Consider the following 26,500-nt stretch of genomic DNA (forward strand, 5'->3'; position numbering starts at 1 on the left):
GCTGTTTGACGATGTTCCATTGGTCCCACTCGTGTACCCACTCTCGCGGACCACGAATTATTTCTGCAATCTTAAAAAGTCGCTTTCCTCTGGACAAGCTCAGACACGAAGCGAACTTCTACTCGCAGGATGAGACTTACTTTGAAAGCAAACGCACAGTAGAGTGGGTACTGATGTTACTGTTGATTAGCCTTCCTGTCATACTGACGGCGTCGTTATATAAACAAGAAATGAAACCAATAAATGCACTGCCACATGCGAAATGCGCTTTCGACAGTGTTTTGTAAGGTAATTACATCCACAGAGTGAGAGCAGCGGAAATTTGTTTCGAAACTGCTGGCTTAATGAAGCTGTGGTTAAGGCAGTTGCTTGTCTTCTTAGTCCTATTAAGGACTTTCCTTCTATGTTGATTGTTCTGCAATTTTAATCGTGATACATCAGACTCACCGATCCGTCGTTTCGGTAATCCTTGCTGGGGATACGGAATCACTCGAATTGATGGTTAAAATTTACGTTTTATTTTCCCGGAGTGCATGACACGAACACGAGGTTGTCAAGTGATGTCAGTCAGTCCACTTCTTTTATTTTGAAGACTATGGAAAGCATTTTTTTTATTAAATTCGATAAACCAAGAGTTCAATCGAAGTACACTTGGAGGCTTATGTATTTTTTCCTGAAATATCTGACACCATTACAAAATATCCTATAGAAAGATGCTAACCAAAGTGTTAATTCGTAATTTTATTAATAACATTTCAATAAGCAGCAAGTATGCATATGCCAGCAACAAAATGTCTAATATTACAAAAATATAGTAAGCACTTTTATTAATCGCACGTGAAAATCGCTGAATCATACTTTCGGTGTCCGAGGACGGCAGAACTGGCGCTGTGAGGCTCTGGACTTGAGCTGACTGATACAATCTATACTTATTTTTATAAGAAAAATATTAGTCTCATGTATTTTCCACTCAAAACACATGAATCAAGATGCTTTAGCACTTTTTTTGAAAAACTTTACTTTATAATATGCCATTATGAAAGCTAAAAAAACAAATTAGGAATAAAACTGAAACCGGACATATCAGCTTATGGTCCGTCCTGACAATGTTCCGAGTGAGAATGTAAATAGCCTATGATACTAACACAGCTCGTGTTATATGCTAGTAAGAGAGTTATTCTAGTAGCAAAACCACGGAAAACCTAAGTACATGTTCACGACATTGAAAGAAACAAATTTTAGTCTGCAAAACGTTGCTATGGTAACTGGTACCTCGGGGAACGAACATAAGCACTGCGGGTCGGAGCGAGGCTGCTACGCAATTAACGAGGTTAAACCGCAGATAACGTAACCATCCTGAGACGCGTATGCAGACGAGAAGACTGACAATCAAAGTCTTTCGCCATGCCTTCACTTGGGCGACTTTATGAAACAGGTTTCTAACGAGACAGACCATGTACCGGTAACAGGATTACATAGCTAGAGAAGTGTCGTCCCCACACCCAGGAGGGTTTCTTCACCACGCCACCCCCTTGTCAACATAGACTTAACTCTCAACTAATTATTGTGTGCCCGTAAAGTTTCCTTACATCATTTCTCGAAAGCAAATTGGTATTATATAAAGCGGATGAGAAATTGTGTCTGGCCCGTAAGTTAAGGATGAGGCCGGCGTGGATTCAGGAGCGGTGGGAGGGCTTGGAACTTGTGGGTTCTCGATTGTCTGGGTAATGCTTAAGGTCCTGTCGCTTTCACAAGAATTCTCAGACCCGCTGACAGAATGCTGAGTCTCTTATATTATTCAGAAATATCAAACGTATATTATGATTTTCTTTAATATTCTTAAAATGTCTGGTCACAGATCAGTGCTACTGAGTTCCCATCTTTCACTCTATTCTACGAAGCCATTACTTTAATGCAGATTAGAGGACGGCCTTCTTCGGCTAAAAAAAGCCATAATACTACAGGCAGAACAAATCAGTTTTTTACGATTTGCATTGGACGGATAACTTTATTTTCCTTCCGAAGACGTTTCCATTTCATGTGGGTCGTCTGACAACCTGTGGCTTCCAACTTGATCTCAGTGTCCTTCTTCGGGGATTTTCGTTATTTCCTCCTTCAAAACCTTCTTTGGGATTATTTCTGCGTTCAAATCTCCATAAAACCTTGTACTATTATTTGTAAATTTGCCTTGCAAGGTTTCGTCTTCAAAATCCTCTTTATATTCCTTTTTCCCCCCTTTCTTAATACTCTCTTATACGAGTTTTTATCCTGTCCTTCTCAAAATTCTCATCTCTGCTGCAGTTAATCTACTGAAATCCGCCTTGATGTTTGTGTCCAAGTTTCTGCTCCATATTGAGATCGGGACCACACAAATACTTACGTAACGGTAATAATTTTTACACTTTTAACATAATCTCAGTGCAAGCTTCCTGGCAGTCAGGTTCTAGTACAACTGATTTCAACGCACGGGTTCTCCTTTGAAAAGCTGTAGGTAAAGAAGAGTCCTGCTTTATCAGACGCACAGTTCATAAAATCTCGTAACTTAATCCACCTTCACACTCTGCGTATCCCAGTTACATCATAAAATTATCTGTGCTTTGATGTGATCCATTATCTTTAAAGTAATTTACAAGCTTCAGGTTCAAAGCCTTTAAGCTACAGGGAGGGTAAAATTACGAAACTCTTCACATTGCATTCCTATCACAAAGACGCGCCCTTGAGCGAAGACGCTCGATTAGGACAGCGTTACCCTAACTTTCCACAGAGAGAAATTTATCTACAAAGGAGAAACTTGGTTTTATCTTACCACACGTTTAGAGTATTTCTTCGGGATTAACACGGGAGGTTTAAGTAAATTTAAGCTGCCTTCCTATACACCATGCAGGCGCTTGGGGGGTGAGAGGTGGTAAAGCTAGCCGGGAAGATGAAATATTCTGAACTAAATTTTATGACGTGGGTCTATTAATCGAATTTAAGCTCGTCTTAATTTCTTCCGGTGATAACCTGTCATTTTTTCGAAGGATTGATTAGCTTTGTCAGTACTATGATGCTGTTACTACTTCACTGGGTCCCAAATATAAATAAAGAGGGTTATTTAGAAAACGTTTTCGGAACAGTCCCTGAATAATCTTGATTGATCACTCTGGTTGCAGTGTTCCTGCCAACTGCTGCAGCACAATTACATGCGCGCATTATGTGTTCCAGCAAATGTTTCGATACGAAACATTAATTGTTAACAGCGCCACTACATGTGAAATGCAAGGTTCATCATATGTCAAGCGCTTCCATAAATATCATTATCGGAATACATAACGTTAATATGTTTCCGATTAGTCGTGCTGGAGTACAATTAACCTTTGTTGTCACTACAACATAATTTAAAGCAACACGCGTATGATAAACGTGGTCATAATTTAAGGCTACTTCAGCATGCAATCAGATCAATGCATTTTACTACAGAAGGGATATCGTACATTAACTGTTCTGCAATGAACAATAAAATTGAATTCAGAATTAGAATTCTGTCAGGGATAAAATTATTGTCGGCATTACACATGACTGAAATTATGCAAATAAAATTTATATAAATTTCTGCAGTAACAAAACTTCCCATCAAAATATCCTTGCCCTGAAATGTTTTAATATTAAATGATAATTGAACACAGATTCTCTTCACTAGCCGTCAGACGCTCGTTACTCTACACAACATCTCTTGATAAATATAACGTCTGACTACAATAAGCAACTTACCATGAAAATGGAAAACTACAAACAGAACTACGGATCATTATAATATATTGCATCAAATATCTAATAGTTTTTAAAATATTTTAAATTTATAAAAACCTGAAGACGACGGTATTACCCGTCGAAACATGTCGTTTTAATAAAAGCACTAAAAAATATAATGTAAAATCGTATTTACGATTAAGAGCGCTAATATAATATTTTACACAACAAAATGTTTTAATATTATATAATTTTTACAACACCAATAAACTTCAAACGTTTGTGTATAGACTGTACAAAATAAATATATTTAATCAAACACAAACATGACGCATATAAGATACAAAAAGATTTAAGTTGTCTTAAATAAGTAGAAATGTCACTTTGCAACGTGTGAGCGTGAGTATATGAGCGAAGAGGTTGAGTGAGAGTGAATGAATTCAAGAAATGTGGAGTGACAAAAATGAGTGAATGGTAAGTGGCTGACAGTGAGTGAAACTGAGTGTCAGAAAAAGAGTGGATTGTCAGCAAAAATGAGTGTGAGTGAGTGGACGTGAGTTACGACATTTAGTCAGAAATCGAGTGTCACTGGGTGTACACATAATGGATACCTGTCAGCCTATGCACACTACAACGCACGCTGAAAGCACAGTCATCGAGTTTCAGTGCACACATTTCACAGTTCAGTTACCAGCAATTTTACACACCAAGTCTATTTAAAGTCAAACGCTGTAAATTTTAAGCAGACCTGCGTTCAAACTTAACACTGATTACAAGTAAACACGTGCCATTCTTAGTAATTCGACTGCCAATCTGAATCGGACCTTCGTGGGTTCATTTGATTCTCAAAATAAACAGCAACACTCTCACCAAACATCATTAGAAGACCGTGTTTTTTACTGACGATAAGATGTGTTTTCTTTGAAGCAGAAACCGAATTATTAACTATTATTTACGTAATAGTTAATAAAGTCGTTTTGTCAGACACAGTACATTGTGCTTTATTTTCATTAAATTAAGATTTTAGTCCGTACCAAATTTAATTTAAATCTGTCATTAAAATGGGAGTTAAAACATGCTGACGGACAGACAGAGACAGTCACAGCGGACATCTGGTTCTAATAGTCGTTCGTATGGGCGCGCATTCAGAGCGAAAGTGCCCGATTATTATGCAACCCGCCTCACACCACCAGTGCCACCTATTATTATCCGTCCGTACTGACCGCTGTCCTGGGACTTATCGACAAACAGGCTAGACTGATCGAACAGCTTCGGTGCAAACTGTCACTAACAGACCATTAGTAGAGACACAAAATGACTGTGTCGAATGAAATTTTGTTATACTTCATTGTACGAATCATCTGTCTCAAAGTATGTACGAAGTACAACAATCTCGTATCAAAAATGAACGGAAAGAAATAAAAATAATATTTTTTATTTAGCTCAGTCAGTATAGTGACTGGCCACGGACTGGACCACCGGGGTTCGATCCCCGACGGGGGCAGAGTACTTGTCCTCTGTCCTCTGCGTCCATGCCGGTTCTGGATGGTGAGTGGTTAGCATCACGCCCCGGGAAAGGACCCCAGTACCCATCGGATAAGAGGCTGGGTGGGCCCCAGAGCCGGTCTAGACTCAGAAGCCAGAGAAAAAAAAAATCCTCTGCCCCCGTCGGGGATCGAACCCCGGTCGTCCAGTCCGTAGCCGATGACTAAACTGAGAGGGTGAAATGGACGTGCCGCGTAGCACGCACTGAATAGATAAAAATACGTGCAACGTTTATTGTGAAGAAAGAATTGAAAAGAACGCGGACTCAGTCGTTCCTCTCGTCTTTTCAGGGTTCCTGAACGCCAACTCGAACGCGTACTTCCGGTCGCCGGCGAACTACGGGCTCATGGACCAGATAGCGGCACTCCACTGGCTGCAGGAGAACATCGCCGTTTTCGGGGGAGACCCCACCAACGTCACCATCGTTGGCCACGGCACTGGCGCGGCCTGCGTCAATTTTCTAATGACGTCCAGCGCCGTGCCTGACGGTGAGTCATTTCGGTTCTACCACATAAACTATTTCGTGATACAATGAGACCCTTGGCTGCAGCGGCCGTCACCAAATTCCATGCTTCAAGGCCACCACCACCCCCTCACAGCGCGGGTCTAATTAAACAGTACAGCTACGCTGCAAGTTCTGAGCTGTCTTCACTCGCCAGAGCTCCTCTGTTCGTGTTGCAACGTTGCGTAATTTGATGTAACCCTGAAGCACGTAATTTGGTGACGGAACGTTCAAAAGTGGTAAGTTCAATTTAACTCTTTGTCTCAGTACTCCCAAAATAACCTGTAAATTACCTGACTCTAGACTTAATATTATATTGAGGTATTCAAATTATTATTTTATTATTATTGAGCGTTCTGTCTGACGACAGGTCCATTGCTCTGCCCAAAAAGAGCTCGCCAGTTTTCCAGTCATTAAACAGTCCAGCCATAATTAATTTGAAACTTCACTACACATTTAGACACAATGATATGTTACATCATACGTCTGCGGAGACTTACGTAATACGACCATGTTTTGCACTGTAATGCCAACATGTCTGCAGGCCTACACACTTCAGGAACATGAAAGTCCCTACGGCTACCTACTGCAGAACCAGCAGATCAGGAACAATTGCCTAGTTATAGGAGAAGTTATCTTGGCCCACATAAATTACACACAATTTAATCTTCCGAGAAGTAAAATTCACGCTAACAGCCAAGAACTGTTTCACTCCTTAATGTTGGCATTCTTATAATGTGATCGGGGTCCAGAATTAAAAATAAACGTTCCAGAACTTCAGGAAAATAAACCACCCTGATAACTAGCTTGGAATTTACTACAAGCATCAGTATGAAACGTCTAAACAATATCCCGCGGAAATGTGAGGAAATGTTACTATATTAAATAAATAATAATAAATTAGGAAATAATTTTCCTTGGAGTTAATTAGTCATATAGTTGGTACGACTGATAATTGTCCGTGATTACTGCAGTCAATATTATCGTCGTTTATACAAAATACGTCTACAATAATTTATTCATTCCTTCCTGCGAAGAGCTGATGCTTTACAAAATGTAATATTTTGTTTCTGCCTGCATAAATTCTACCGCTATTTTATCAGTAGGTTTTATCTGGCGATTTAACACTTTTCCAACTTTACAATATGAATCTCAGCTTTAAAACAACTACGTTCAAGGACTAAAGACTCAAGCTTTCTTCCAATATTTCAGTCTGTCCAACGCTGGTAACTCACCAACCTGAGAGAAGTAACTTCCATCTATGCAAAGTATTGTGGAATCTGCAAGCAGATCGTAATTCTCATTTTTAATATTTTTGCTTCTAATTGCCTAGGTCAAAACTGAACCACGAGCCACCGGTTGCCAACCCATGGTGCGCTATATTACAAGCTGAAAAACTTCACTCCTGTGTTAAAAAGATCCGAACTATGTTTCTAAATGGTTTCAACGATGGCGCATTACGTTCAACATTGCTATTTATCTCACTTCATCCATCGTCTCAGTAGGGATTAGCCCCCTCCATTGGACCCACCAGTATAGGTATTTTCTCCTGAAGACGGCAGAAAAACCAGCTACCGAAACGTAGTATAATATTGATCGACGGATCAACATCAACGTTGAAAGATTTGTACTTTTGTCTCATTTTAAAGAGGTTAATTGTCCTGACTTTATTTTGTGGAGATCCAGATTTTAGTTCTAAGGTAGAAAATCTTATCCGACGTTTCGACTGGCGTTCCTCCACGCTGCAGGCATCAACCGGTGTCCTTGTGCATTCTCCACATCTGGTGTAGACACGTCTGTGCGACAAAGAAACGTCATTTCCGACTGAACGTAGACCGAGCCTGGGGACAGAAAACGCTGGTCTCTGACACCGTAAACAGTTTGTTAGCAAAGAAAACATAAAACGTGCCGAACTGTTTCGGAGCTGATTTGATCTGACGCGGATCCATTTTATTGCACTAATTTATTCGTCGCTTTAAATTCGCGACATTAAAAGCGTTTCAGTATTCTATGCCATTAAATCCAAGTGCTCTGTAAACGCAAAGATCGAGTAAAGTAAGAAGCAGTGCCTGTGATCAAGTTCAGTGGCGTATGTGTAAAACGCTTGGCTGATTTCGCTGATCAGTGGCGATATTTGACATTTGCGAGTGATAGTTTTACATAACAAGTCATTAAACCATAAATTGATATTAATTTGAAAATATTACATATTTCAGTCTTCGAAGGTTATAATTATTTTGCATATTTTTCTTCAATTATTTGTACAATTATTTCAACCAGACGTTTTAACACCAAAGACATCAATCCTTGGACAGGTCAGTCAAATTAAAATTCTCACAACCTGTCTCTCTAATCTTCCAAGAAGTCTTCCATCCACATTTCTCAGTGCCCATCTGACACATAAATCCTGGCGACATGACCTTCTAAGATAATTGTATAAATTATTATGCTTGTTGGCATGAAAACCCAACCTCGCTGCTGGCGCCATCGAGTATTGCAAGCACATCAGTCATCAGCATGACAACGCGCCACACGCGTATGGAAACGTCGTGTTTTGAGGCTAAAGTATTGTCCAGGGAGCAGCCAAAACTTCGTACAGCAAAACAAATGCTCGGGCTTCAATATTATGACACAAAACAGAGAATATAAACGTACTTCAATTACCGAGCATTTTATTTGTTTATAATACTGAATTGTTATTGTTTAGTCTTGAACTAAGCACAAAGGGTATAAGAAAACATTAAACCTAAACGAAAATAGTATCATCAAACTAATAAGTGACGTTCATGAAACTTTATGGAAATTATAAATTCCAGAAATGTCTTTCATTAAACTGTACAAAAATTGGCTTCAACGCACAAAATAATAGCCCCACTGCCCTTAGTCCTGTAAGGTCTCGGTACTTCACAGAGAACGCGCGCCGAACATTGTTTGGAAAACCTCCACTTGAATGACATAGAATTAGATGGAATGATAACATTAAGATGTACCTTAGACAGGCAGGTTGCGAGTGTCGGAATGCTGCACAGTGGCGAGCTATGAGACTATCAGCGGTGCTACAACTTGAGGATTATTAATTATTATTAACTTGTTAATGTCGTAATTCTCTGTCGATTAACTGAAGAAGTACTCGACATGGCAACTAGAATTGATCCATTATGGTTTTACGTGTGGCAAGTATCACTTGAAGCAGCTTTACGAATCAAAATCCATTAGTCCATCAGCTGCAAATGCCTTCATTTGTTTCAAGTGTCTCTGTACAATGCCACTTGTAGAATTTATTGGAATGTTTTGTGTGGTCCTCGATTCATGGATTTTCGGACTTCGCCCATCGTCCGACGTTATAAAACCATACAAAGTTTCGAGGAATCGATCTGTGAGGGGCAAGGACACTTACTCTGTTGGGCCCCATCGAATGAGTTGATCTCAATCAATGGACAACCTACGTCAAAATAACTGCAAATGTCAGCGGAATACAAAAATATAAGATTAAAAAAAATAAAAATAAGAAGGCATATTAATGTCAAGACTAAGGCAAACTTGGAAATGGAATTTAAAATGCATCAAACGAAATCTAAAACCACCCAATCACAATTATTGGTACGACAGTTTGGCTCTGTTTGAATGTGAAATACAAGACTCCTCACTTCACGTAACAGCAACCCTGCGGGAACCTTTTTGCCACTGACAGGCGTATTCCTTGGTAAGCCACGTTTTCCTGTTTTCAGCAACATTAAGAATCCAGCGCCTGCTTTGTTCCTTGCACGAGGATTAAAACTTTTCCACTGCCATCTTCTGTTTCTCGATTTATACTGACAGAGCAGCTACGAGGTCCAGTTTCAGTCATTCTTCGGTAATGTTCTGACAATTTCGATTGATATTTTTTATTATAATACTGCTGTTATTCTCGCCAATGTTGGCAGCCCTGTATTTTCTATACCATCCGCTGTGTTAGATGCCCCATCAGATGTCAATACTTTTTACTCAGTCTACACAGCGCTGTACTCCATAAACCCAGTTGTCACGTGATGTTTCGACTGAGTGCTTTAGTTTATAACTATCGGCCTGTTTCGATTTTAAATAATTTTTTCAAATTTTTTTAAAGTATTGTTCATGATCATCTTTCATTTTATTTTAAATTTAAGTTACACCCCAGTCAGCATGGTTTTTGTAAATCAAAATCTACGGTAACCAATTTAGTTACCTACCTAAACGTTCAGCCGTCTGTTTGTTCACAGGGACAGATCGACTCTGTGTATTTTGATCTTAGGCAGGCCTTTGATTCAGTCCCGCATTCTATTCTTTTAAAAAAGCTTAATAATTTTGGACTATCTTCTCCTTACGTTAAGTGGGTCCAAAGTTATTTATCATCCAGATCTTCCCTTGTTCTCATCTTAGGACGGTCTCCTTCTGCTTACTCGGTGTTATCTGGAGTGCCGCAAGGCTCTACCTTGGGACCTCTCTTATTTAATATTTTTATTAACGACCTTTGCGACAAAATTAAGTATTCAAAATTTCTCTTATTTGCTGACGACTTGAAACTTTATTGTGATATAAAATCGGTGAATGACTGCAAATTTCTTCAAGCAGATATCCATTCCGTACATGAGTGGTGTGATAATAACAATATGGAACTTAACATTGATAAAACCAAAATTGTATCGTTCACACGTAAAACCAACAGCATCCATTTTAATTATATTGTCAGTTATATTTTAATTTCCCGTACTGACTGTATAATAGATCTTGGTGTCTTCTTAGACACTAAGCTATATTTTCACTGTCATGTAAATTTTGTTCATTCCCAGGCACTAAGGACCTTAGGGCTTATTCGTTTTATTACATATAATTTTTCCTCTTTAGACAGCCTTGTTGTTTTATATAATGCTTTAATTAGCTCAAAGCTTGAGTATGCCTCGGTCGTATGGAATAATCTTACACAGACAGATTCTAATAAATTAGAAAATATTCAAAGAAAATTTGCCAGTTTATGCAATTACCGATTTTTCCAGTTTAATATCCCCGCAAATATGAGCTGATCCCATCTACTATAAATTTTAGAACACTTTATTCCAGACGACGACATCTCGATGCGTTATTTCTTGTTAATGTTTTTAAGGGCATTATGGACGCTGTTGGTTTACGTGTGCCGGCGAGGCAAATAAGAGAATTTTCCACGTTTAGTGTGAGCAGTGCACTAAGACATAGTCCTTCAGTCATGCAAATGACGAATGTAAATTTTTGGACGTGTTTGGCATAAACATTGTTTCTTTAGAGGACACTTTCTCATTAAGAACAATGATTTAGAGAGTGGTCTAGATTGGATCCAGCTTGGTTATTTGTTTTAATTTGATTATTGCTTTTATTTTGTTTCCTTGTATTATTTTAGTATTTTTTGTTGTACTTTGCTATTAGTGTTTGCCTGTCATAGGCTCTTTGCTGTTGGCAAACACTCTAATAAAGGAATTGAATTGAATTATTACCATTAATCCGTTTATTCGTCATTCTGCAGAGTATTTACTTCTAAGTACCTGAGAAAAACCTTGTCCCTAAGGTACACAGTGCAGAAGCTATTTATAAAATACATTTTGTTTTTTAATACGTGTTACATGTATTATTATTATCATTTGTCTTATCTCTCAGTGCGATAAATATTCATAATTTCGAAGTAATTTGTAGCTACCTTAGGTTAAAATAATGATGTAATTTGTAAAATTATCTGTGTTCCATTATCCCAAACATTGCACCTGAGAACTGCCCCTCCCAAAGACTCTCGTTTTGCTCCAGAATAATACAAAGTTTTGTAAATCTTTTGGTGTAAGCCCTGGGCTTAGTTACTCAGACAATTGCATTATCACTGCCCAACCACTGATATCATAAAATAAGCACACGCGTACACAGGATAAATCCGATAAAATGTAACCTAGCATACGTATGTCCCCCAAAATTCCACAGAATTCAGGATCGCTATTCAGCACATAATAAGAATGGATTAGGTGTGGTATCTTCATGAGTCATAGGCCAATAATGCATTCACCAGCTCCATCCTCTGTTAACACTATCAGACTGCCTAATCTCATTTCACAGGCGGTTAAGGATTATGGGCCTACAATTATACAATGGATTAAAATGACGAAAAACGAAAAAATTTAGTCAGATTTCTGAATAATAGCCGTGGCAAAGTGAGTCAGATACAGCTATTGTATTATCATCGTCTTAAAACGAGCGTCTTTTCACCGCAGAGGCAGTAGACAGGAAGAGAGTTCAATGCCGGCCATTACGTAAGAAACCGTAGTGTACAGAAGAGTATATAAATTAACTACAATGAATTTTAATGACACGTCTGTGCGTTAAATAAATAATACACATGCAATTATCGAAATTAAAGAGCGAAACAAACATTTCATTTCATCGTGTAAATATCACAGATTGCTGTCATCCAAAATGCTAATCCTCTGATTCCGCGTCATAACCACACTCTGTTTGAGACACAACGCGCATGCGCAGTGTTCATATGCCATTTTAAAAATATATTCTCATATGTGAAATCGGAACGAGTCGCGGGCACAATAATCAAAACAATTTGAGTAGCAATTACGGGCATTTTTTTTTGCTAAATCGCCGCCTACTGTTCCTACAATGGAAATTCAGCGCAGAAAATATTCCCAACTATAGCAACACAAAGGAAGAACGAATTATGATACTTTTTTACGATTCTTTTTAATATTATTCTCCCTTCCACGTCTACAATTCCCAATTGATCTCGTTTATACTTCTAGACTAAAATGTTGCAGGCATTTCTGACTTCGTCTCTTGCAATTTCTTGTACTACCATCTTATACCCCTTGATTTGACTACACTAATTACAAGGCACCTGAACCAACTCACATCTATCTATACAAAATATAAGCATTGGTTAGATGGGGCATATTTTATTATTACTATTAAACAGCAGGCAACGTAAAACATAAGAATATCTTGTCAAAATAAGATTTATTCATTTGCGTTCCGAGAGAAAAGGTATTTTTTTTAATTTTTATAGAACAGGTAATCCGCGGTCGAAATGTTTGCACTCCTGCTTCGTATTCATTAAATTACGAATTCGAATCCAGACCACACGGCCGACTATCACAAGATACGTGTTTTGTTGTCTTCCTCAGTCACTACAAACAATCATTTTAATATCAAATCTAAAACTTCTTGACGATGGTGAAGAGTCAATTGAATAAAACTTTTCTTGGATATTATCCATCGTCTAGTAAAATATAAAACGTAAAACGACGTTTCGGAGATGGGATTCTATCTCCGTCTTCAGGTTCCTACACAGTTGGGCCCACTAGATAGAGCTAATCCCTATCTCCGGACCGGAGATAGGGATTAGTCGTTTTACGTTTTATATTTACTAGACGATGGATAATATCCAAGAAATTTTTTATTCGATTAAACATTTTAATATTATCTAAACCAGGCGACGTCAAATACTTTGCACATCAATTCAGACTCAAAGATCATATCATTCGATTATGTGCATTTTATGTAGTTAATAACAAACCAAGGATCATTCAGAGTCGATAAAGGAAAAGAAAATCCACAAGACGTCCCATTAATGTGGATAGTGTGTGGGAAGATGGGTCAAGGCGCGGAGAGCCTGCCAGCCTTCGTAATGTCACAACGCACCTACAGCGTATCGAAATGTCCGATCCAATAAAACAGAACTATGAAGCGACGTCGATAAACCAAAAACTGTTCCTCGGACAGACGCCGCTGTTTCAAAGGAAATCGACGAGCTTCAGGCCACTCGTTGACTCCAGTAAATTGTGTGTTGCCATGGCAGGAGGTTCCTGCTACCTTAGAAAGTAGCACTTTCTGAACTGTGATTCTTCCTTTGAGGCATCGCCATGTAAAGAGAGAACGGGTTATCTTTCTCCGCACCAAAAACTTTTAATTGGCAGCAAAACAAATGGCTTTAGGAAACACTTTTATATTCTCAAGACATAAATCTCAGTCTTCGTACAAAATCCAATCACAAGGACCGTTAAAGTGGAAATTAGATGGAAAATATCTAATTGCTTAAAAACTTCTTTAGCTCAGTCAGTACAGTGACTGGCTATGGACTGGACTTCCGAGGTTCGATCCCCGACGGGGGCAGAGGATATTTCCTCTAGCCTCTGAGTCCAGACCGGCTCTGGGGCCCACCTAGCCTCCTATCCAATTGGTACCGGGTCCATTCCCGTGGGGGGTAAAGCCGGCCGGGGCGTGGAGCTGACCACTCACCCCCATCTAGTGCAGAGGTCGAGAATGAGTGAGAGCTATACCTCCACTCCCCCCAAGCGCCTACATCGCGTATAGTGGGACAGCTTTACTTTTTACTTTAATATAATTATATTAAAAATATATAATAAGTTATTGCATACTGACTGAAAGTATCAGACACCAAACTCAGTATTTAAATGCAGACAGTGTTTTGTTCTGTGCCCTTCCTTATGATTCTTTCTTCCTGAAGATGGCAGCCTTATCGGATATTGCGCCGTGTAGTCTCCTAATATCCCATAAAACTGTCATGTTCATACTCGCCACTGTGAGCAACTGAAATGCCATTTTATCTTCCTCAGTTTTTCTCTTTATCAGATGCAAAATTGTGTAACAGGGGTGAGTAAACACCGTCTTTTAATGTTGGAGAGAAGATCAAAATACATACAGATGAACGCTCCAACCAAAATCTTTAACCCATCATGGTACTGAGGAGTCAGCATTCATTTCATGTCTGATGTCTCTCAGTCCCAGTCCCTGAGTCGTTCCAGACCTCCACCTCGGCTCTACTCTGCTAAATTCCCTGCGTCTTTTCAGGTCTCCTGTTCCACCGAGCAGTCTTGATGAGCGGCTCAGGGCTGAGTCCTTGGGCCCTGGTAGAGAATCCGGCTCGATATGCCCAGCAAGTCGCTCGCCATGCCAACTGTTCGCCAGATCTACCCCAGCCACATCTGCTCAAATGCCTTCGCGAACGTCCGCTGGACGCTCTTTTGGCCACACCCATAGAAGCCCCAGAGTTTTCCTCTGCTTTCGGGCCCTCGATCGACGGCGTCGTTATTGACAACGGAGAGCCCCCCAGCGGTGGGGGTGGTGGGGCCAGCAGCAATGCAGACAGTTCCTCGAGATACAGTGACTATATTAGTGCCAGTGGTAGTAGTTCGGCTTCCGGTGGTATAAACTCGCTGAACAGCGTTCTCTTGAGAAAGTCTGTCGTCTCGAAGCTATCGAGGTACGACATGCTTCTTGGTGTCGTAAAGGCCGAGGCGTACTTCGCGTTTTCTGGCGAGGACGTTCAATATGGCATCGAAGCGGACAGACGCTCCAGGATATTAAGGACATTTGTGAGAAACACATACCGGTTTCACCTCTCGGAGATTCTAGCAACAATTGTGAACGAGTACACAGACTGGGAGAGGCCAGTGCAGCATCCGATAAACATCAGAGATGAAACTCTGGAGGCCCTAAGCGACGCACAAGTCGTGGCCCCTGTTGTCCACACAGCAGACCTTCATTCCGCTGCGAGAAGAAACTCCTACCTCTACGTCTTCGACTACCAGACGAAGTTCGGAGACTATCCGCAGGTAAGACGCCTCATCACATGCCAAATGCCTGAAATACTCCCTCTTATTAAAAATTTGGATGACAACTTCGTAGATGCATCTATTCTCTTAGATGTGCTTTATTTACACATGGAGCAGACATGCTGGAACAGTAGCAGGAGGTCAGGTAAAACTTTCGAAGGGGAACACGTGTTGTTATATTGGCGACATTTTCGAAATCAGTTTTAGGCAAATATATGTAAAATACAGAGTGGTCCTCTCCATGGCGACCCCTGACTTCAGAAGAAGGAAAAAAACATTATTTTCCATCGACGTAAAATGTACGTCCCTCAGTCTCAGCTAAACTGCGACCCGTTGCTCCAAACATTCTGGAGATCGGGTTACCTCCAGCCGACAAACACTCAAAGATTTTACCATTTCACCACAACTTTTTACCCTGATGATACTAAAGGTGAACATCGGCGCATGAACAATGCGTCTCGCCATTTATACCTCAAATAAAACATTCGCCAGGATGTCACAGCCATTCCTAAGAGAATGTGAAAACGTGTACTCGCTAATTTTGAGCGTCGCGTCCAGATGTGTGCGCCGAGGCCGACAAATCACGATGACGATGACTGTGGCGTGTGCCTACAACGTTTCATCGTCGTCCGGGGGAGGGTTAATGCCGACGTCTGTGGCTCTAAGGAGAAAATCATTCTGTATATAATTTACGTATATTTTGTAGTTTTATTTTTATCATAAATTAACGATTCCTGAAATGAATCCAAAATTTCATTTAAATCGATAAGAACTGTAAGCTTTGGAATGAATTAACGCAATCTGCGTGGTAACTCTCGTTTAACAGAAGTACCATAAATGCTGTTCAATCGAAATCTGCCTAAGGATTCAAAAGACATACATCAAACTTCAAATCTTAAAATTAAGCATATCGGTTGTGTTCTTCACGTATTATTCAACTAAACAATAATTATTCCAGTCGTCACTTCAATTTCTTTTAAAACATCAAGTGTTTAGCACTTCCACCTTCCAATCAGACGAAAGTTCCTGGACCTAAAGATAAGCTACCCTGTCGTAAACTTTATTCTGTCCATTAGGATACTTCTACAGCAAATGACAGGTTATAACTCCTTCCGCCTCGTTATTTTCAGTGAATCGTACACGATATGACGGTAAATAAATTTCGCACTTGAAAAAGTATCTCCCAATTTCCTAGCAAGTACCAGTTTAATTTCAATGAGTCTGTAATCACGAGACTTTCAGTTTCAGGCGTCAGAATCATTAAGCAGCCTATTCATTGCGTGTCATTGTCTTCAACGAAGGGCCTATGCCTTGCAAGGTTTCTGTAGTGTCTTTAGTCCTATTATTATTATCGTTACTCCACTTAAGTGGGTCGCTTGTAAGCACGTCATGGTAGGGGCTTGGGGCAGGCATGAAGATAAGACCTGAAGATGTGGAGTGAAGTTATGAATGTATTGAATAAGGAGAGGATGTACGCCATGTGGTTAATAGCAGTCCGTAACAAACACTCGAAGATATTGTGCTGTCACATATCAGTGGCTATATGAAGTATTCGTGGAATTAATAATGATCAATGATAATGATAAAGATTATTGTTAAAGGATGATGATTTGTTTTAATTTAATTATACTTATGATTTTTCATTTTGGCTGTTTCCATGAGGACGAAATGATTAATAGGGTTTTTTTAATTACGCTAATCTGATGACAAAAAATTTTAAGATGATAATTATTAGATGTGATTACCTGATTACGTATGTCTCTCTGTTACCTCCTTCATCTAAACCGCCCAAGTCCAGGCCACAAGAACTACAGACCACCCCCACAAGGGTAAACGTTATATCCGTCTGAGTGATACTCTTTTTATGTCTGCAGTATTCCGTACTTCTGAGTGAATCCTCGCGAAATGGTCATCATGCGATTTCCTTCAGATCTCTCTCTCCCTCTCTCTAACACTGATGATTAATCATGCATCGTCGCATCCTCAATAACTATAAGCCTTGAACATAGCCGTCTTCTGGGTTGTTGCGACTTGTAGTCTGGTAGATGTTTACCGACGTCTCTCAGTTCCTTGCCGCTCCTAACATCCGGACGACAAGTAAGCAGCGCGCGAGCTAACGATTCCTCAAGCATCTCTGAAACGTCGGTAAAGTCTACCAAACTATACGGCACAACATCCCTGAAGCCAGTTATCTTCAGACTCGCTGCCGAACCTCAAATTCTAATTCTAAACCCTGCATCCAAAGTCTCGAAACGAAATAAACTGGCCCTAGGCAGAAATTAGATTATACTAGTAGAGTTGGACACTCCTGCTTGTTAGAAACTCTAAGCAAAAGTAGAGGCACCTGCTCTGCGGATTCCGTGACGTCAGAACCACTCAGACATGGTCAAAACAGAGCCATCACTACCAGTCAGTGCTGCCAAACTCCCGCAACTTGATTTCCCATCACCGTCTTCCGAAACTTTCCGTGCCTGTTTCCCCGAAGAATAGTGACCTAAGAATCGAAGTTGTAATCTCGAGCTCACAGAATAACCTGTAGACAATTTTTCCCCGTTTGGGACAATAATAGACTTAAAATATGTTTATCTGGGGCCTAGCGAAACCCTCCGCAAAAAAAAAACAAAAAAAAACAGAATGTTACGGAAATGAGACCCGGAACTTGGAATGTCTGAAGTCTCCATGGGCCACTCGCCTCGAAAACAGACCGACGGAATTACTAGATAGGGTAACTCAGAGTGTTTCAATTAAACCCATAGTACGCTCTGTGCAGGTAAACATTTGTCTTCCGTATTTCGTATTCACAAATTTCTGAAACAATGAGATACTTAATCACCGTTCCTTTTCAACGCCACTTCGGACTAAACTATCATAAAGTCAAAGGAAAATAGAAGATAGGCTACACTTAAATGGGACACATATCGTACCTTCTGGTCTATGTTGATGACGTAAGTTTTGGGGTGAAAACTCAGAAGCTCTATTACGTGCTGATAATGACGTTGGTCTAGGAATAAACACGCAGAAAACGAAATGCATGTTCATGTCACGTCACCGGAGTAAAGGACAAATTCGCTAATAAAACCTTTGAAACTGTGAGGAACTTAAAATATTTTGGAATGACACGAAGAAACCAAATTCGGGGAAAGGTTGCTACTATCTAAAAACGTAAATCTATAATTTTACCTTCTGATTTGTATGGGTAAGAAACTTGGTTTCTAATTTTAAAGTAAGAGCAGAGAACAAGAAAGGTGTTTGTGATCAGGGTGCTTCGGAGAATAATTGGACCCCAAGGGGGATGAAATTACAGGAATGTAAAACTTATGCGTGGATGTGAGAATAATATTAAAAAGTATCCTCGGGGGGAAAAATGGTTGGGAGTTGTGATCGGGGTTCGTCAGGCTCAGGACAGGGGCCGGTGGCGGGCTGTTGTGTACACGGTAATGAACTTTCAATTTCTGTGAAAGGTCAGCTGGGCGTAAAGAAGAGGGGGCTCTGCCCCGTGGATTTAGTTATTTGGGGCGTCTCAAGTGACGTATAATGAGCGACACACAGCAGATTTTTAACTTCTGCACGTAAAGTAACCTATTGAAGGGAGGTGACCGTGAACTGATGAATTTTCACGTTCATCAGGATTACGGCTTTACAGATCTAGAAACCACTTGTTCTGCAGTACTTACTTTGCTTCAATTATTTGGTTCATTAGCTGCGCCTTCAATTGCTCAGAATGCACAGGGTCGAATTAAAGGGTGATTATTATTATTATTTAGTGTTCTGTGTGACGACAGGTCCATATGAACAGGATCCTTCCATCCTTTTCTCGGACTGGGACCTGTTCATACACGTTCTTGGCAGATGATCCAGAAGTGGTTTGCCATTGCCTTCTTCTGTGTGTGAATGGAGTAATTGTTGGGATGCCACGAAGCGGTAGGTGCTAATTGCATCCGCCTAAAGGACTAAGTAAATTCACATAATATCTTAGTCTAAATATCCGAGCTTTAAGGACGAGATTTGAACCTGTATCCTCCCGAATACGAAGCAGGAGTGCCAACCACTAAACGGCTATATTCGGTGCGTTATACTGGTAGATGTTAATCGCATGATCCAAAGTCATTCATGCGTTATTTCTGACGGTAGGCGAGCTATTTTCCATGAAGATTAAATTATTTAAACTTCTCCAAGAATAGCCGACATTTCAGAACGCTACATTATCTGCAGCTGCTACCACCCCACAAGTCTATACGCCCGCCATGTTGGTACTTTTTGTACCTACGCTTGTTACATCGGTCGGAATATTGGTTTAACATTGTGTGCCACACCTACAAATGACGTGACTCCATCGCCTGCTGGTTCGAGGGGGGAGGGGACTCAAGACACAAAATAGATCAAACTTCATCTGTGTAAAATTTATCCCCAAAACAGAAACTAGCCTATTTACTAATCTTAAGTGCAATGGTACAGTTGTCTTTGTGCATAAGCACCATTCCATGAAGACGTAGGGGGAAGTGGAGGTAAAGGAATGAATTATCGTGGAAATGTTTCAAACATTTGACTACATATGCCTAAATAGCGAAGTGACGTCGTGAAATGAAGTTTTATGAGAAATTACTGGGCCTAATTAGCGACTTAAAATTTTTAACATCGAAAACAAAATCTGTCTGTAATGAAGTCACATCATCGGTGGTTTTAGCCAGTGCGATGCTTGGATTCAGACGGCTCCCCACCGGGATACGAACCACAGTCCTTTTGAACTTATTTGGTGTGTCTTATTCTACTCTTAACAACGTCCCTGCGGCTCTGTGTTAACTCCTACTCCGAAATTTGCGTCTTAAATAGGAATGGAACAGGGTAATCCAGCAGGAGTGCAGTAAACAATTTTTCAAACGCATTCTTCCCAGTTTTCCATACTACAGTCGCCTTCGTGATCATTTTAAGCAAGCTAACTTCTGGATTACTGTACCGACGTTTCAGAGGTGCTCGCTGCCTCCATCATCTTCACCCATCAGGACAGCAAAGTACCTCCGAAACGTCGGTAAACTTATACCACACTACACGGCGCAACAACCCAGAAGACAAACGGCATTATCCTCGCCGCCTTGAGAACCTGAAATCTCACATTAACGTTCATTTATTGTAGTATGTTGAGGTAGCTGCTAGCGGAATGCCTTAAACAGGCCACGACCACTTCCTCCTGCATCTCTTTCAATTCCCACAATCATACTGCCATTCTTAATTAAATATCTGCTATGAGCCTCTACTGGTGCGCACAATCCTTTGCTCCGAAGATGAGAATTTCAATATAATATCGTATCCTGAATTTACTGTTGAGGACCTGAGAAAAACCACGAAAACTTTTGTACGGACATCTAGTTTCCGAATGGAAATCGAATCGATTATTTGCAGAATTCAGGTTAGACGCCTTAAAGCTTAAGACGTCACGCCCTGACCCCCCACAATTACAAGAATTTATATAAATGCTCCATATTCCACTTTCGCCCTACAAGGGCTAACCTAACTCCATCTATCTGCACGTTACGAAATGTTAACTCAAAGTCGTCACCAACAGGGACAGAGTTGGGAAACATTCAAACGTCTGTCAGAAACAACTATGTTAACTGGAGTTTAAGACACCTTACGCTAAGCGACGTCGTCTCTTCCGAAAATCTGAGCATCCTGACAAATAGATTACTTGCAGCTAGCGAGAATGCCTTACCACGTTCGCTTTGTGATCGTAAAATATAACTGCAGAAGGGCACAGATAGATCGAAATATAAACTTACGAAATGAAGAGTCATTAATCACAGCAGGCGAGAAGGAATATTTACGTAACACCTGACACGTTTAACTTAAATATATAGCATAAGGACTGCAGTGTGTATGTATTAGTCTCAGCTTTCCTGACTCCAGCGAACGTTCACACATCTCTGCACAAGGCAATCAGAAACACATCACGCCATGTTTATATACACTGCCCCACGTCGTGTTGTCAGTAATGGACGTTTACATTCATAAATGAAAGCCACGGTAATTTAAGTAATGTTTGTCTGCGAGTGAATGTTATCAGATATTTATATTAGTTACACAAAGCAAAATTCGTCTGCTTAAAAACAGCGACAATTGTGAGGCCGGTCTGCAGAGGTTAGGTCGAACGAAGACCTCGTACGGGCGCGTTGCCTACTGGCTGTGTCGAGCCGAGTATCTTCTGCAGAAACACAAATCTAATCGACTCGGGAGATCGTTCAGTGGGCTGTCTCGAATATAGATGTAACCAGTCCGAACTGACTTCTGACATAACAAAATGATTTGAATACAGTGACCTATTAAAAAGCCAATTTAAAATTTAGTCTTTAAAGTTTATTTACTTCTCAGCTTCTAGATCTGTTATTAATTTTTTTAAAAAATATTGGTAAAATGTCCGTAACACTTACTTCACACGCTAAGCTAAGATCCAGTCATCGTGCTGTGTTGGTCGCCCACATCACACACAGGGGAGACAACCCATTCCATGGACTTGAATTCCTACTCTGAAGTGACAGTCACTAACCTACCCTTTCATGGAACCTGATTTTCATTTCCGTTTTCAAAATAATCGCATTCGGATTTAAACGAAATCTGGGAATTTATATATTAGACGCAAGCTTTCATTAGACTTTGCACTTTAAAGTAAGTTTTATGCTTAAATTGCACCTTCCAACACATTACACAACCCAAAAGACTTTATATAACAATCTACCCCTGGGAGTACTGTCGCATAACATGCCAGTATTATTTTAACATTTGGTGGTCCCTTTCTTACCCCATTAGACTAAAACTGACACCAACGTCCTTTTAATAGTAACTTAAAAAAGTCAGCAGTTTTAACGCCGAAGTCCTCCACGGCCTTATTTCTGTCTCTCTGTCACGAGACCTGATTCCACCCCTCACTCCACCGAGAACTTTAAATTCAGGTGTGATTTGAAGTGCGAAGTTTGCCTAGGGTGCGAATGCTGTCCGTGCAGGGTGTGTAAGGGTTGGGACTCTGAAGGGGTTGCTGATCTTAAGATCGGCTTCAAGACTGACATGAGGGTTGGGATGAGAAATTAAGGGTGTGGGCGAGGAAGAGGGGAAGGAAACTGAAGGGGAGGGGATGGCAATATCTTCATCAGACGTTTTGCTTGGAGATCATATTTCCCGGTCGCTAAGTTCAAGTCATGTTTCCAGTGTTCTGTTAGAGGCGGGAGCATTTTAAAAATTCTGAAGCCCTCGCTTTCAAAGAATAAGAATTTGTGGAAACGTGCTCCAATGGGTGACACGTTTAAACTCCGTTAGTTTTCACTTGTTTAGACAAAGATATTTAATTACTTTTCGTTTCTTTTAGTGGATTTACCTCGGGCATTACATTCGTAAAAGAAATAATTAGTAAACACGTTCCGAGCCAGATGTTTCTCGTTACACGTGTACACTCAGTTGGGTCCAGACTTTATACAGACGCCTTTTTGCGAGTTCGAATGTGTCTAATGTTCATGTTGTGCAGACACAAATGCGGTGCTTCAGAAGCAAACAGACTTAACCATATTTCTGCTCCACTGTTGATGGTGAAGTCAGTTCCACTTGCTAGAAAGTCCACTTATAACCAAGAGAGGAGATGAATAAAATTATCAAAGATTTCTTGTACAGGTGTGAAACGTGACCTCACTCTAAGAGGAAAAACACAGAATGACGATGTCCCGGAACAATGTGCTGAGAGATTAAGATAGGACGTGACAAGGATAATGGAGAAAATTACATGCTATGATATTCCTCAAATGTTATTAGGATCATAAAACTCAAGGAGGTGCAGACAGACGGAGGAGACAGCAGGTAATACAGAATTGACAAATATGTACAAAATGCGAACCCCAAACCTGCAAGAAAGAGACCACCTGATAGACGTAAAGTAGATGACCCTAAAACCCAGAAGATAGCCATCTTAGTAATTTAGTTACTTACTTGGTTAGTTAAATACATCTCAAAATACGTTAAAGAAAATTATAGATCTTAAAAAAATATATTTTATGTCGTACCATTTTGTCTTCGAGAAGATTTATAATATTCGTTTCATCCTCATGAAAATTATACCAAGGGTTAGACTTGATCGGTAGTGTCCAAAACGATATTTCATCGATACCTTTTGGTGTAGGACCTTAGTAGTTTTTTTGTAGATGAAACATGAGGACAATAAGGCACTGATTTTATGCCAATGATTTTGGTGAAAAATATTTTTTGTTATTGCGTATAAGCAGGTAACCGCCTCACTGACGCGGCGAGTGTATATTACTCCTTTCTTGTTCCGTGGACACGCGCTGCATTTCCACAGATACAAATGCGACCTACTCGAAATGTATTTCGGAATGAAGCGTGCTTCGTATTTACTTCGAAACTATTTTGTTGGCGTTGTCATGACACATCCTGTTCAGTCCATCGGCTACTGTTGTAATTGCGCTGAAAATATTTGTACGGGAGACGAACAGAGATTAATTTATGGAACAGAGTCCTTAATGAGAAACTGACCGACTCTCAGCTGTCCGAAAAATTTACAGCCTTCTATCAACGACTTTGTGAAATAATTTAGATTTTTATTGCAGTTCTCCAATACGTAAGCCCTGTCAAAATTTTTAAAAATAAATTAATTGGTTGTCTTTATGCAAATATTTCACCTTTCCTTCATTGAACTTTCAGGCCTTCTAATTTTTGTCTGCGTTTGTTCTTAGAACAACTGTCTGACTTGTATCTGAATACGATGAATTATATTTAAAAAAAATAAATAAATCCCATTTCATCCAACACCAATATGAAAAAATGTACTAATCGGCGAATGCTGAGGTCGCTGGTTCTCGTCCCGATGCGTCCGCCCTGATCAATCCAGTCCACTGCATCTGCAGTGAGTCAGCAGATAAGAAACTGCTGGTTAAAAATCCTGGAACGTGGTTAAGGAGACTGAGCGAACTCGGAAACTTCAGATTAAAAACATCCTCCAAAAAATTCACTCTGAAAGCCGACCATTTGTTATCCGCCGTACGCTTTTTCATTATAAAGTTTTCCAGCGTGTCCCCCGGAATCACTTGCCTAGGCTGACCCGACCTAAATGATTATCCGTGCTGGGGCGCCAGCCGGTGGCAGAATCTCTAAACTAGAGGCACACAGAGAGCGAAACCTCTGCCCGGTTTATCAGCTGAAAGGTTTGCTATTGTCCGTGGCTACAATTGATCAATTTCATACGGAACTATCGAACACCAAGGACAAGAGTCGTTTAGGATAAGCTGATAATCGCTCTGATCGTCGACAGATTCCTCCCTTCATTCATGCAACCCCAAGGTCATCACTGCGTTCACAAGAGCCAGAGCCCACCCACTTTCGCCTATTTCTGCGTGCTGCATCTTGGGCCCATCTGATATTCCTCCATGCGCATGTCCTTTTATCCTCCCTCACAAGTCCAAATTTCTCCCCAAACAAAAACAAATTTTGGTCTTGTCGCCTCTCTTTCACCGCATTTGATTTACGTGCTACAGAAACCGCCCTCGCCAGGAATCGAACTTAGGGCAATTTATCCCAGTTTTACTCTCTTGTGCTTTCATCCTGGTCTCAAGGAATACGCATGCCAAGAATGGTCTAAAACAGTACGTCCTCGCTGCCTCATCATCAGGGCACCCTGATGATGGAAGCAGGAAGGACCACTGAAACGTCGGTAAACGTCTACCAGACTAAACGGCCCTGATGATGAAAGCAGGAAGGACCTCTGAAACGTCGGTAAACTTGTACCAGACTATACGGCCCTGATGATGGAAGCAGGAAGGACCTCCGAAACGTTGGTAAACATCTGCCTGACTACACAGCGCAACAACCCAGAAGACGGAAATCTTCATACTCATCGCCCTGATGATGGAGGCAGTATGACCTCTGAAACGTCGGTAAACTTCTACCAGACTACACGGCCCTGAAGATGGAGGCAGTATAACCTCTGAAACGTTGGTAAACATCTGCCTGACTACACAGCGCAACAACCCAGAAGACAGAAATCTTCATACTCTGATGACGGAGGCAGTATGACCTCCGAAACGTTGGCTAACATCTGCCTGACTACACAGCGCAACAACCCAGAAGACAGAAATCTTCATACTCATCGCCCTGATGATGGAGGCAGTATGACCTCTGAAACGTTGGTTAACATCTACCAGACTACACAGCGCAACAACCCAGAAGACGGAAATCTTCATACTCTGATGACGGAGGCAGTATGACCTCCGAAACGTTGGCTAACATCTGCCTGACTACACAGCGCAACAACCCAGAAGACAGAAATCTTCATACTCTGATGATGGAGGCAGTATGACCTCTGAAACGTTGGTTAACATCGACCAGACTACACAGCGCAACAACCCAGAAGACGGAAATCTTCATACTCACCGCTGTGAAAACCTCAAATCTTACAGGAGCTACGTAATTTTCACTTCTCATTAAACATTATTAGAGTGATCAAATTAAGGTTCATGAGATTGTCGGGGCACGTAGCACGCAAAATTTTGTACAAAAAAAATCCTGAAGAAATGTGACAATTCGGAAAACATAGGAGTTGCCGGGAGGTAAATGTTAAAAATGGATTCTTCTGATTCAGGGCAGGCCCAGGGACCAATTACGGACTCTTCTGAACACAGTCAAGAACCTCCCATAAGAGGACGATTTATTTGGCTTCTCAAGGCAGACTCTGCTCCACTGAGTTAGTAAATGAGTAGACTAAGAGTCCGGAGTCACGGACCCGGAAAAAAGAAACCACTGTACTTAGTACAGTTTTCCACTCAACGCTGCTCTTATATAAAACGAAGATGTGGGAAAATAGAAGGAAAAAGCTTCTTGAACTAGGGTGATGCCTGTAGAGAGGGTAGGTTCGTAGGGGGGGGGGGCAATAAAACCCGAGTCACATATTGTTATACCCCATGCTGTGCCCCACTCCCCAATGCGGATGCCCCTGAATGCCATATTGACCCTCGAGACACCAAACTCCTTACGAATAGATATGACGTAATGGCAGAACTTCACGGCATGACATTAGTTGGGAAACAGCAAAGGTTAATAACGTGGCGTAAAAACTCACTCCGCCATTATA

The 26,500-nt window shown here is 40.6% G+C and overlaps 1 protein-coding gene across 1 annotated transcript in view; it reads left to right on the plus strand.

The window, feature by feature from the left end:
• The window catches only part of Nlg3 (Neuroligin 3), a 76,151-nt gene that overhangs the window by 24,573 nt on the left and 25,078 nt on the right, over window positions 1–26,500 (plus strand). Inside the window, exons 3-4 of the mRNA XM_022083442.2 lie at window positions 5,565–5,762; window positions 14,624–15,387. Of these exons, the coding sequence (XP_021939134.2) occupies window positions 5,565–5,762; window positions 14,624–15,387 (962 nt within the window). The remainder of the gene's footprint in view (window positions 1–5,564; window positions 5,763–14,623; window positions 15,388–26,500) is intronic.

Source organism: Zootermopsis nevadensis, unplaced genomic scaffold (genome assembly GCF_977971745.1).
Source record: "Zootermopsis nevadensis isolate Lab colony 2312 unplaced genomic scaffold, Znev_1.0 Znev_ptg000005l, whole genome shotgun sequence".
NCBI lineage: Eukaryota > Metazoa > Arthropoda > Insecta > Blattodea > Termopsidae > Zootermopsis > Zootermopsis nevadensis.